Source organism: Diaphorina citri, unplaced genomic scaffold, assembly GCF_000475195.1.
Source record: "Diaphorina citri unplaced genomic scaffold, Diaci psyllid genome assembly version 1.1 scaffold1018, whole genome shotgun sequence".
NCBI lineage: Eukaryota > Metazoa > Arthropoda > Insecta > Hemiptera > Psyllidae > Diaphorina > Diaphorina citri.
The window spans coordinates 148,183-162,351 of NW_007378448.1; the positions used below are offsets into that span (position 1 = coordinate 148,183).

General features: G+C 39.8%; 2 protein-coding genes and 1 long non-coding RNA gene across 4 annotated transcripts in view; 1 reads left to right on the plus strand and 2 right to left on the minus strand.

Annotated features, from left to right (window-relative positions):
• The window catches only part of LOC103513743 (intraflagellar transport protein 56), a 10,028-nt gene extending 7,885 nt beyond the window's left edge, over positions 1–2,143 (minus strand). The window contains 4 exon segments of the mRNA XM_026826859.1: positions 286–464; positions 1,153–1,450; positions 1,594–1,807; positions 1,941–2,143. Coding sequence (XP_026682660.1) covers positions 286–464; positions 1,153–1,450; positions 1,594–1,807; positions 1,941–2,104 — 855 coding nt within the window. The 5' untranslated portion in view covers positions 2,105–2,143.
• Positions 2,144–2,510: 367 nt separating this feature from the next.
• LOC113469290 lies at positions 2,511–3,238 on the minus strand. The gene is made up of 2 exons (XR_003392754.1): positions 2,934–3,238; positions 2,511–2,616 (listed from the first exon to the last, which is right to left on the minus strand). It is a non-coding gene; the product is annotated as an uncharacterized LOC113469290 (long non-coding RNA).
• A 189-nt stretch (positions 3,239–3,427) lies between these two features.
• On the plus strand, positions 3,428–4,735 carry LOC108252940. Of its 2 annotated transcripts, none has more exons than XM_026826865.1 (2): positions 3,428–3,654; positions 4,185–4,735. In XM_026826865.1, exons 1-2 carry the CDS (start codon positions 3,449–3,451, stop codon positions 4,609–4,611), a joined length of 633 nt encoding a protein of 210 aa, XP_026682666.1. In that variant the 5' UTR covers positions 3,428–3,448; the 3' UTR covers positions 4,612–4,735. The 2 variants fall into 2 exon arrangements, with proteins under 2 accessions (XP_026682666.1, XP_017301425.1); XM_017445936.2 differs by having other exon boundaries at positions 3,428–3,651; positions 4,182–4,735.
• The last annotated feature ends 9,434 nt before the right edge of the window (positions 4,736–14,169 follow it).

The window sequence follows — 14,169 nt, forward strand, 5'->3', positions numbered from 1 at the left end:
TATGGAGATGACTTCAAGAAAAGGGGTTAATTGATTGAACTCTTGGCCAGCCTAATTAGCTCGGAAAGTAGCGATTCTGTCTTGTAAGCGCTAGGTCGCGGTTCGAAAAAAAGTCGAAGTGCATGTTTTAAAATTTAAAAGGTTCCGAATGTGTTGGTTAAATTCTTGGGAGGTGGGTTTTAACCGGGTGGAAATCCCAGTCCTCAGGTAGAGGAAGGTGCCTCTTAAAAAAATTACGCCTTTCTAAAAAAAGAAAAAAAAATGTTTAAGGTTTAATTCTCTTACCTGATTAGCTTGCAGATACATTCCCAGGTAGAAATAACAGGAGGCTATATTGAACTCCGTGTCTTCGGGCGGGTTCGGTAAGTGTCGTAGAGTTTCGTAAATCCCGAGCGCCTGTTTGTATTGGCCGAGATGAAAATGGCAGTAGCCTAGCCAGGCGTCGGTTAGGCTATCCGCATTACCTGAGAGAAACATAAAATAATACTGCTTATTTATACTGCTCGACAGAGATGTGCGAACCGCAAAATGGAAAATGTAAAATGTACATTTACATTTTACATTTCAAATTGGTTTTGAAAAAGCATTTTGCATGTCGAATAACAAAGGGTTTACACTGATCACTGCAAGGGTTGAGAACTTTATTCACTAAGTAGCACTGGTGCATTGAGTTGTCATGCATCAGGTACAGAGTTTTCAGAAGTTGGTCTGTTTTGGAGGTGTCTTAAATGCTTTTTTTTACCCATTTTACATTTGAGCCAAAATGCTTTTTTTTAAAATGCTTTTTTAAAAAAAAATTAATGATTTGGCCCTAAACTCCCAGTAGAAAACAGGGTCTCCACTCCAAATTTTTAAAAATCACTAGATTCAAGGAAAAGAAATCACTAGATTCTTAAATTCTCCCAAATGGTAGTTTATTCGTAATTTTTGAGGGTAGAATTCTCATATAATATTTTTTATAGTGAAAAATCCTCTATAGCAGAGGTTCTCAACCGGTGGTACGCGTACCACTGGTGGTACGCGGATACATTTTAGGTGGTACGCACTACGCAGTCATATATTAATTTTCCTCCTGAGTTAAACACCCAATGACAGACTTTAAATACGTCAGAACATTGCGTAAACATTCAATGTTCAACTCAAGGTGTTTACTAGGTGTTTTGGAGTTGATTTCTACATATTCTAGTTTGGTTTCTTCCTCCTGAGTTAAACACCCGATGACAGACTTTAAATAAGTCAGAACATTGCGTAAACATTCAATGTTCAACTCAAGGTGTTTACTAGGTGTTTTGGAGTTGATTTCTACATATTCTAGTTTGGTTTGTTCAACAGTTTCTTGGTAATTTCCAGGAATATGATAGTCGGCTCCTAGTTGTTTCCTAACATTGCATCCTAAATTCTCCAACAGGATGCAGATCTGTAGAAAACTAGGTTGCCATTCAAATATCCACTGATCTAATATGGTAATACATTGGGATGTGTACTCAGGATTGTTACTCATCAGATAGAATAGGTTAAGTCCAATACTTTGCTTTTCTTCCTTGCTGTAATCACTATATTTGAGAATATTGCTGATCTTCAAGTTAGACTGACCTCTGCGTTGAAGAGTCCAATACTTTGCTTTTCTTCCTTGCTGTAATCACTATATTTGAGAATATTGCTGATCTTCAGGTTAGACTGACCTCTGCGTTGAATGGCTCTCTTGTAAGCACTTGTAGCATTCCAAATACTCTGATACTGTTCTGGCTCTAGAATACAAATACCTACAGGATCTCCATATTCTTCCACAGGAATGGATGGTTCATATGTCAGTTGCTCTGCGTTGAATGGCTCTCTTGTAAGCACTTGTAGCATTCCAAATGCTCTGATACTGTTCTGGCTCTAGAATACAAATACCTACAGGATCTCCATATTCTTCCACAGGAATGGATGGTTCATATGTCAGTTGCTCCAAGGCATGGAACTTTTTCAGCTCGTCAAATCTGATTACCTGGCTGGCTTTTTTCACCTTGGCTTTGCACTTGTTGTAATGGTCTAACTTACTGGCATACTGTTTCCTTTCTTCTTTGATCTTGGCAATGTCTATCTTGATTTTAGATGTCATAATTGAAGATGGGATTATTCCAAGTACATTATTCTCATTGATCCTGAAACATGAAAGTTCAATTTTGGTACTTGTGCAGAAGTCATGTCCGTGACTGGCATACTGTTTCCTTTCTTCTTTGATTTTGGCAATGTCTATTTTGATTTTAGATGTCATAATTAAAGATGGGATTATTCCAAGTACATTATTCTCATTGATCCTGAAACATGAAAGTTCAATTTTGGTACTTGTGCAGAAGTCATGTCCGTGGAATATTGCTACCAAAGGAACTGACACAAACAAGCAGTGACCCTGGTTATTATGGGGTTAGGTTAAACACAAGGAGGAGTTTTCACAATTAGAGCAGTGATTAGTGTTATTATAGGGTTAGGTTAAATACAAAAAGGAGCTTTTCTTTTCCACAGACGCTGGCATACTGTTTCCTTTCTTCTTTGATCTTGGCAATGTCTATCTTGATTTTAGATGTCATAATTGAGGATGGGATTATTCCAAGTACATTATTCTCATTGATCCTGAAACATGAAAGTTCAATTTTGGTACTTTTGCAGAAGTCATGTCCGTGGAATATTGCTACCAAAGGAACTGGCACAAACAAGCAGTGACCCTGGTTATTATAGGGTTAGGTTAAATGCAAGAAGGAGTTTTCACAATTAGAGCAGTGATTAATGTAATTATGGGGTTAGGTTAGATACAAAAAGGAGCTTTTCTCTTCCACGGACGTGAGTTATGCATAATTACCGGAATGAAATCTGTGACCTAGCACTTATAAGGCAGATGAGCTACCCACCAAGCTAACTAGGTAAATAGGATTGATTACATTTAAATTTACCTTGGTATTTTTTTTGTAGATTCCTTGTCTTGAGCAAAGGTCCTGAATGGTTATAAAATTTTCAAGTGTTTAGCTTTAGAGTTAACAAAATGGTCACATGAAGTTTTCCCCGCCTTTTTGAGAGCAGATTCACAGTTCACACGAAACTATCGATGTTCAACTAGGTATTTTCCCTTGTAAATTTCCAGTTTTCCAGGAGCTGCTAAAGGCTAAGAGAATTTTTTGGGGAAAAATCATTTTTTTTTTATTATTTGATTAATATGGTATTTTTGAAATTCCCGCTGCCAATGCCAAACCTCCCGCCATGATGATTTTTTTTTTTTTTTTTAGGCTGTGTTTATGAACGGAGCAGCACACTAAAGTGCAAGGATGAATGAGATTGTAAAGAGAGGACAGATCCCCATGAATGAGAAGGGGAAGGAGAAATATTGGATGGAGTTGGAGGAGAGACTGAATGAATTGACGAGGGAGGAGAGAGAAACGTTTGCCTTCGAGAGGGGAAGGAGAAATATTGGATGGAGTTGGAGGAGAGACTGGATGAATTGACGAGGGAGGAGAGAGAAACGTTTGCCTTCGATCATTTTGACGATACGCGACTGGGAAATCATTTAGGAGTGGATGATGTGCATGGAGAGATAGGTAATGGACGTAGCACGATCAAGAACGCCAACCAGAATACACATGCTAACAATCGCAAAATCAACAGCAATGCCAACACCAAATCTCTACCCGGTACATAACCACAACCTGAGGCTTTGGTGTAGGGGCAAACAGCCCCAAAAGATGGGTTAAGCTTACGCGGCTCGACTACTGTCTGAGATGACTGGATGAAATAATACCAATAATAGTGCTTATTATTTCCCTCCTTGTTTTACAAGTTCGGCAAAAGTTCCGTTCTACTATCATGATCCGTTGAGGATAAAAACCCGCGGCCTCGAGCTTAGAAGGCAGACGCTCTACCAACCAAGCTAACTAGGCTGGTTCAAATTATCAAATAAGTGAGTGTAAAATCCTCGACTGGGCTAAGGGGAAGGAGAAATATTGGATGGAGTTGGAGGAGAGACTGAATGAATTGACGAGGGAGGAGAGAGAAACGTTTGCCTTCGATCATTTTGACGATACGCGACTGGGAAATCATTTAGGAGTGGATGATGTGCATGGAAAGATAGGTAATGGACGTAGCACGATCAAGAACGCCAACCAGAATACACATGCTAACAATCGCAAAACCAACAGCAATGCCAACACCAATCAAGACCATTTCCACGAAAGCGCCCGAGGATCGAAGTTCAAGGACACAACCACTCATCCTAAGGAAACCCCATCTCATCCCACTGAAATCTCTCCTCCTAGTCAAGAACTAAGCGATGCGAAGATCATCGTCAACAGTTCCATGTATTTGGTGGAAGAAAACCAAACAGACCTGGGTCCTGAAGACACAGAGGCTCAACCCGTTGATGAATGCGTGGGTCTGATAGGAGAACCTCTCGCCCTATGCCGGCTTAGCCTCACCCCTCCGCCAGTGTTCAACCCACAAAAACTGTTCGAGAGACTTCGCCACGGCTCGCACGAACTCGATGGCATCTCGAATGCGAGCTACGCGATCTTGTCGTGCGCGCCACAACCATTCTTTACGCGGTTCACGTTACGTGGGGAGTTTTTTGAGACGCCACCGTGATGCGAGGCAAAGGAAAAGATACCAAGAGTATACGTTTGAATGAGCTGTTCCATACTAATACTAAATCAAGGTAGAAACACACTACTATCACGTGAAGTCATGGGGAGGCAGAAAGATGTAGAAATAGAATAGAATATACCTTGTTTATACTGCCAGCGATGTAACAACTGCGTAAAGTCTGACGTCACACATATTTGAACTCTTTCATTAGAATGGAAAATAAAAATTGAATTTTCGACCTTTTACAGTTCACTGACGTGATAGTATTGTGTTTTTACTTCTTTTATTTTTTATGGCAGGATTCTCACAATATGAGCTCTTCCACCCAATCATTATTCTTATTAGATCAGTTGCGCTTACTTGGGTGATGTTTCAAAGTCATAGAGCAGGAAAAATGAGGACCTACTTAATTTTTCTTTTTTTCTACGACTTCTAGATCCCAAGATACCTAAATCGATTAAAAAAATTCGGGTAAATCGTGAACTTTGTCGTCACGGCATACGCTCCCGTAGGCGATGACGTCACATCAAATGTCCCGAGCAAAGCTCCCTCGCAGGCAACGCATTAATGTGTTTGTGATAACACACGTAAAAAAGTGAAAAATATACAAGATCCATTCGCTACAGAAATCATAGCTACTGCCAATGCATCTCACAGCTCACAGTACAAATGCAAAAATCAAATCAAGAATCTTTGTGGTAAAGCAGAGAGATGTTTCATAACTTTTTGGGTATCACATTATTACTAAATTGATAACACACGTAAAAAAGTGAAAAATATACAAGATCCATTCGCTACAGAAATCATAGCTACTCCCAATGCATCTCACAGTACAAATGCAAAAATCAAATCAAGAATCTTTGTGGTAAAGCAGAGAGATGTTTCATAACTTTTTGGGTATCACATTATTACAAGTCTTTCATTTACTCAATCATCATATTTATCATCGCTCGTTTCTTTGACTTGTAATGCCACCACTGACTGGTCGCTACTCAGTTGTCCTCACGAGGCTCAGTGCACCCTGAACACAATACAAATGCACTCACAACCTCATCTTTCACACAACAGGTCATCAGCAAAAAAACAGCAATATTCAAAACAATACTAGAGTTCAATAACCTCTGTAAATTTAAACAACAGATTTTTTTTTTTTTTTTTCAACCTCTCGGAAAACGGAAAATATTCTTGTCGATCTTCTACGTATAAAATTATTTTGACAAACCTTGTTCTTGACATTTTTGCTGCTTGCTGCAAACATTTTGACAAACAAAGAGAAATATAATATTTGTCCCTTCCGTTTAGTAAATGCTCCTAAAATGAATTCTTTCGAGTACCTACGTGGTAGTCATTACACTACTGTTCTGCTTGAGAAAGGCAGCATTGCCAGCAATGACATCGCCATTGCCCTCGTAAGGAAATATTGAGGAGGGAGAGAGATTGGGAAAAAGGTGCCGTAAAAGAAGGAGAACGAAGAGAGGGAAAGAAAGAATGGAAGAAAGAGAGAAAGGAAGAATAAGAAAAAGAGACAGAGAAGGAGGGAGGGAGAGAAAAAAGGAGAGAGAGGAAGGGAGAAAAAGAGAGATAGGGGGAGAGAGAGACCAGGTGGCAGAGGCACACAGAAAGCAAAACATTCCGTAGCAAAAAAAAAAAAAAAAAAAAAGAGAATCACTTATCACTTGACTGACTTGACAGATTACGGTTAAAGCCTGGTTAGCCTGGTGATAACGAAAGTTGAGTAAAATTGTGCTTGTCACTAAAACAATGGCAATGACCTATGATTTTTTTTGTCTTGGCCAGGGTTTATGGTTGGTTCTCTGTTGTGGACACGTTTCAATGGATAGCTAAGATAAGGTTAGTGAGCAGTATCTATCTATTTTAACACGGAACAGAGCTAGGTAGGTTTTTGATTTTTTTTCTCTTTTCAATATGCTTTCAGGTTCAACCTTACCAACTCTGATTAGTCAATATGGATTCACTGCTTCAGTAATTGACTCGGAACAATGTTCAATATAAAACTCGTTCCATTGATTCTCATCCTCATTTTTAACAAACACCATGTCACATCTATCCGAGAATATCATCACTTGACAGGTTACGGTTAAAGCCCGGTGATAACGAAAGTTGAGTAAAATTGTGCTTGTCACTAAAACAATGGCAATGACCTATGCTTTTTTTTGTCTTGGCCAGGGTTTATGGTTGGTTCTCTGTTGTGGACACCTTTCAATGGATAGCTAAGATAAGGTTAGTGAGCAGTAACTATCTATTTTAACACGGAACAGAGGTAGGTACTTGAATTTTTTCTCTTTTCAATATGCTTTCAGGTTCAACCTTACCAACTCTGATTAGTCAATATGTATTCACCGCTTCAGTAATTTACTCGGAACAATGTTCAATATAAAACTCGTTCCATTGATTCTCATCCTCATTTTTAACAAACACCATGTCACATCTATCCGAGAATATTTGTTTACAAATGCAATAATGCAAAGGAATTAGCTATTAGGCCATATAAACAAATATAAAATAGTACAAATAGTATTCGCTTTGTAATGAACGGATTGGCATCAGAAAGTCGCCTAACAAAATGGATCCACGATGTTTAGTCGTTAGAGCCCATTCCCACTTGTCATTCGGAAAAGAAAATCAAATCGTGCGAACACTCTCATTTAAATTACATTGCCTACAAGGACATTTTGTGTCGTTCGGAAAAGTCGTGTCGTGTGTAGTGGGAACACTCATTCAAATTATATTGCCTACAGGACATTCGGAAAAAAAATCGTCTGAAACTCACAAGTGGGAACGGGCTCTTAACGGGAGTATCTAATGTCCAGTTCACACCAGCAACAATTTCATCAATTGTTTCTCAACAATAAAGAAGTGTTTTTGCAACAATCCAGCAAGGTGTCGTTCGGAAAAAAGTCGTGTCGTGTGTAGTGGTAACACTCATTTAAATTATATTGCCTACAGGACATTCGGAAAAATAATCGTCTGAAACTCACAAGTGGGAACGGGCTCTTAATGGGAGTATCTAATGTCCAGTTCACACCAGCAACAATTTCATCAATTGTTTCTCAACAATAAAGAAGTGTTTTTGCAACAATCCAGCAATTACTCTTCAGACTTGTTTCTGAAACATTTTTGTCGTTTAGTTTGTACTCTGTACTATACTAGGTTTTGAAATTTGCTCAACATTCGAAACGTTTGTTTCGCAACATTTGCACAACTGTTGCGAAACAAATGTTCCGTGTTTACTAGGCTTAAGCAACGATTATTAAATTTCCATTACGGGTTTAATACCTCCCATAGAATAGGGGACAAAGTGTAAAGGGGGTTTCATAAAGTCACATCCTTAACACACGTACACTACACATTGGTTGGTATGCATTAGAACGAAAGACTTGGATTTCCAAAGGCCCAGGTGTACCTAAGTGATTGTTGACCTTTGAGTATGTCCGGAGACTGTTCTGAGAATGCTCCGAGCGTGATTACTCAACAATCACATCAAGGGAACTTATGTAAAGTCCGGGAAGTTATGGGTTTTCCTTTTTTCTTCACCTGATGGTTAGAACAGATCTCGACCTCGGCCATGAATCTAAGGCAAGCCACTCACTATCAGGAAGGGACCTGACAGGTCTACTTGATACCTGATGAGCACACACACCATCAGGTAGACCTGACAGGCGGACCTGATCAGGTGTACCTGTCAGGTCTGCCTGGCAGTGAGTAGCTGGCCTAAGCATGAAATACCGGAATATTATTTATTTAAGAAGTTTACATTTAGAAGTTATTCAGTACAAATCTCTCAACTAAATAAATATCCAACAAATGGTATACCTCTTCTTCTTTTACTTAGTCTTTTCCCACTCAAGTGGGGTCGACATAACAAATGGTATACCACCCATCCGTAAAAGCCAGAGCTTGTGCTACGGATGGGGAGAGTCCTTCGTTTGAATGCACGCCAGCAAGATCACAGTCGGTCAGGCCCGCGTCTGGACCGTCAGCAGGCCGCAGGAACCAGGAGCACTTCCAGCCAGGCCGGGCATGCCGTGATCTCCTGCCGGGAATACTTGGGCCCCCACCCCTTGGCGAAGGATATCCGGATGCTGTTGGGGTCGACCGGGCCGGTGGGCGGGGCCGGGAAAGACTCCCGGAGTCGCGGGGGCAAGGCGGGGTCGAAGATGTTGAGGCAATGACCGGGAGAAGTCCTTCGTCTGAATGCACGCCAGCAAGATCACAGTCGGTCAGGCCCGTGACAGGACCGTCAGCAAGCCGCAGGAACCAGGAGCACTTCCAGCCAGGCCGGGCATGCCGTGATCTCCTGCCGGGAATACTTGGGTCCCCACCCCTTGGCGAAGGATATCCGGATGCTGTTGGGATCGACCGGGCCGGTGGGCGGGGCCGGGAAAGACTCCCGGAGTCGCGGGGGCAAGGCGGGGTCGAAGATGTTGAGGCAATGACCGGGAGGGATGCGGTAAACCAGGAGCGTGGGCGGGCCGGGATCGTCCAGGCCGGGAGAATTGACGAAGACTGGTGCCTCGCTCCGGTTGTATGCCCAGACACCGTCCGCTTCCAGACTTAATGTTAGACCTGTCGGGGAGAGAGGAGAGAGGATTAGTAACTTGTCTGAGATCACTGCTCATCTCCGTACACAAAAAGCCCACCCTGAGGTTGTGGTTATGTACCGGGTTGAGCTGAGACAGGATATTGTTTCTACAGTTTGACATGGGAGTGGTAACTTAAAAACAAGGATAGTTTACCAACCTTGCCTGTCTCTACCCGGTACATAACCACAACCTGAGGCTTTGGTGTAGGGGCAAACAGCCCCAAAAGACGGGTTGAGCCTACGCGACTCGACTACTGTCTGAGATGACTGGATGAAATAATACCAATAATTGTGCTTATTATTTCCCTCCTTGTTTTACAAGTTCGGCAAAAGTTCCGTTCTCTATCATGATCCGTTGAGGATAAAAACCCGCGGCCTAGAGCTTAGAAGGCAGACGCTCTACCAACCAAGCTAACTAGGCTGGTTCAAATTATCAAATAAGTGAGTGTAAAATCCTCGACTGGGCTTGAACCCGCGGCCTCCCCGCTTACCCCTTTACTTACCTAAACCTATTTTGGTCCGCGTACGACGGACAGCATCAGGTACATGGTGCGGGCCGTTCCCGCTCGGGGCGCTGTTGTTCCCCGTGGCCAGCGTTTCCAGACAGAGGCCATCGCCGCAGGGTTGCGCCCAGAACACGTGTATGTACGGGGTGACGACGGGGTAGAGGCGGCCTACACGATGAGACAGCTCCCAGTACGCCAGCTTACACCATTCGCCCGGCCTCCGCTCACCTGCGGGGGAGAAGAAAAGATGAACGTTAGATAAATGAGCCACCCAGTAATAGAATTTAAGGATCTCTCTTATTTTAAAACCCATTTCCTATTTTATAGAGACAATTCAGTAACTATGTTGAGTTCAATATAAGTATTTGTCACAAATGTCGTTCCTATTCATATAGGTTGTGCGTAAATTTAATGACTTGATTTAGACTCGAACCACCAACTTCCTTATTCGAATTCCTCCGCCCTAACCAGCACATCTCAAGAGGATAAGAATAGACCTGAGCCTGAGAGTCAATATATGATACCTAAAACAAGAACCTACATATTTCCAAGGTTAGATAAATGAGCCACCCAGTAATAGAATGGATCTCTCTTTTTTAAAAACCCATTTCCCATTTTATAGAGACAATTCAGTAACTATTTTATGTTGAGTACAATATAAGTATTTGTCACAAATGTCGTTCCTATTCATATAGGTTGTGCGTAAATTTAATGACTTGATTTGGACTCGAACCACCAACCTCCTCATTCGAATTCCTCCGCTCTAACCAGCACATCTCAAGAGGATAAGAATAGACCTGAGCCTGAGAGTCAATATATGATACCTAAAACAAGAACCTACATATTTCCAAGTGACTTTTTAGAATTGATAACACTGTTGGCATAATGGGACTTTTTAGTCTTAGCCGACAGTATAAATAAGGTATATTAAATAAATAAAATAAATAAATAAATTGATAACAGTATTCTGATAGATACACATTGCACATGCACCATGGGATGAGGAATTGAGGATATATCTACCATAGTATTCGATAGATGTACCATAGAATGGGGATATTATGATACCATAGTATTGTGATAGACCGATTAACTTTTTGTGCAGTAAATTTACAAAAAGTACTAAGCGACAGGATAATTTTCTTTGGAAGAAAAAAGGTATACTACTGAAAAAGACCACTGTTCTCAATCTGTATTCTTCTTTGTAACAAAGTACTCAATAGATTTCCCTCCTTCTTACTTCTTTTTGTCTCTTTATTGTGTTTTTCGTAATTATAAGGCCACTTTTAACTGAAAGGCATCTTGAAAATCTAACTAAAAAAGGTTCACTTTAAAAATTCGTACAAAAATATTTTTCTAATAAAAAAACTAGCAAATTTTTATTCGTCTCTTTTAGCCAATTTACGTCATCCCTCATCCCTTAATCCGTTCATTTGATCATTTTTGCATTTTGAAAAATACATTTTTCAGACGCACATACCTATTTCATCATTATTTTTTTTTACTTTCCGAATCCAATAGGCAGGAAAGTAATGTTTTATTCCATTTTCCAAGTACATACAAATATGTTTGTTGTTGTTTACAAATGCAATAATGCAAAGGAATTAGCTATTAGGCCATATAAACAAATAAATAGTACAAACAGTATTCCCTTTGTAATGAACGGATTGGCATCAGAAAGTCGCCTATGGATCCACGATGTTTAGTCGTTAGAGCCCATTCCCACTTGTCATTCGGAAAAGAAAATCAAATCGTGCGAACACTCTCATTTAAATGTTAGTTTTACAATGCTACCAAAGATAGTAAGATATACCAAACCTAAAAGAAATAAAGAAAGTCCAGTATGGTAAATTTTCATATTTGAATTGTTTTTTTCCTTTTTTATTAATGTTCAGTTATGGTCATTTATGAAACATAAATAATATTAGCCAGTACATTTCTTTACAACAAATATAATTTCTCTTTGTATTTTTTTACACTTTTCAAGGTTCTTTTTTATTTATAAAAAATTAAAATTACAAAAATACTATCAGTGGACCCCCTTCCTTTTCCCCCCACAATGACACTTTACCAGGATTTGTAGGGTAACATAATATAAAAAAAAGTTGACAATTTTTTTCAACCTCACGAAAAAACTCGACCCCAGAAAATTTTAAATCAGTCTTAAAATTGAGAGAGTTCTATCTGGTGTGAGTTTCAAAAGAATTGTATTTTTTGAGCCGATTTTACTTAACTTTTTGTGCAGTAAATTTGCAAAAAGTACTAAGCGACAGGATAATTTTCTTTAGAAGAAAAAAGGTATACTACTGAAAAAGACCACTGTTCTCAATCTGTATTCTTCTTTGTAACAAAGTATTCAATAGATTTCTCTCCTTCTTACTTCTTTTTGTCTCTATTGTGTTTTTCGTAATTATAAGGCCACTTTTAACTGAAAGGCATCTTAAAAATCTAACTAAAAAAGGTTCACTTTAAAAATTCGTACAAAAATATTTTTCTAATAAAAAAAAACTAGCAAATTTTTATTCGTCTCTTTTAGCCAATTTACGTCATCCCTTAATCCGTTCATTTGATCATTTTTGCATTTTGAAAAATACATTTTTCAGACGCACATACCTATTTCATCATTATTTTTTACTTTCCGAATCCAATAGGCAGGAAAGTAATGTTTTATTCCATTTTCCAAGTACATACAAATATGTTTGTTGTTGTTTACAAGATTCTGATTAACGATCTTCTAAAGTCTCCTAATAAACTCATAATATTTTGTCATCGCATTATTTATCCGTGTAGTCCATACTGGAATACATAATATATAGTACCTAATCATGGTAGTTATAGGTAGTTACATTTTTTTCTTCTTTTTTAGTTATACTTGTCGCGCTTTATAAGGGCATAATAAGTTTGAAACCTCGCTGCTCGTCTTTTAGTGTCCTTATTAGACATGACTGGCTTCAAAGGAATGAATTTATTTCCATTTTTATTGGTCCAAAAACAAGTGCATACTGTGTGGTGATGATAGAATACGGCTAAACCTGGATAAATCTGGAAAAACTCGAAAAAAGTCCCTGAACATTAGGACACAAAAACCGCTTCAAACAGGAAAATCGAGCCTTTAAATAAGCAGGAATATCTTTTTTCTTGGGACTCGCGAGTCCACGGTCCAAAGCCTCTGTAATCAGGAATTTTGACGTATTTTGTCACGCCAGGTTTCCTTTTCCCTAATCTGTGTTCACATGGACCTCTATAAACAGGAAAATTTGGAACCTTTTGGATTTGGACAGGAAAATTTGGAAGCAGGAACTTTAGCTGGAAACTTCTACGGGAAAATGTTGCCAGTCCCTTGAATTCCAGCTTATCCAGCTTCGACTGTATTTCACTTGTCATCACAAGAGGGTGGGAAATATCAATTCCGACCACCCTGTATGTTAAATTTATTGCTAAATTAAATCAAAACGGTTTAGATTGAATGTGTTTTTGTGTACAAGACTTGGGTGTGCATTTTCAGCTAACTAGGAGGTAAACCTGTTTATTTATTCTGTCAAAACTCCGCGAGTAATTTATGCACTGATCCAAAATCAAACGTCCGGTCCAGATCTTGGTTTCATAATTCATACCAAATCTGCAATTAATAAGGTCTAAACCAAGGTGTTTTTTTTAAGCCCTAGGGCACCTAGGTTTCAAAGGGATTTCCAACTAGCGGCCCGACAGCAGTTTCAGAGGTTGCCTGCGGCCCTCGAAGGCCGACTCTCATGCGGCCCCAAAATTTCGAAGTCCCCTACACCCGCTCGGGCCCAATTAATTGAGCTTACACAATGTGATGGACTTTCTTTTCAACAAAATTGGACAAACCCTGAGAACTCACTTTTTTCTTTGAAGAGGTTTGACAGAGGGAACTGTAACTGCTATGGTATTATCGTCCCGAAAGCGAGAAGACAGGATAGGAGAACGGCCAGCCGTTCTGAGAACGAACTTTATCTGCTGAGAATAAAATCCGCCCCGAGCGGAAATCGAGCTAGAAGTAAAGCAGAATCCACAAATGCAGTCGGTGCATTTCAGGATCTCGGATGTATTGACATGTACGTACCTAACATAGCCTAACTGAAGACAGGAGAAAAAAGAATAAAATTCATGAGAGAGAGAGAGAGAGAGAGAGAGAGAGAGAGAGCAACCACTGGTGCACCGAAATTTCAAGGCCAACAAGAGAGATGGAGAGAGGAGAAGGAGGAGGAGGTAAACAATTAAACCACATTAAAACAAACATGCTGGGGTTCTTATGGAAGAGAGAGAGAGAGAAAGGAATGTGAAGACTTGTGTAGAGCCAGCAGTATGGTGGCGCTTGACGGGAAAAAATTCTAGTAATGCCCGGATCTACAATCTGAGTAAAAAAAAAAAAAAAAAATGACTTCACAAAACTTGTGTAGAGCCAGCAGTATGGTGGCGCTTGACGGG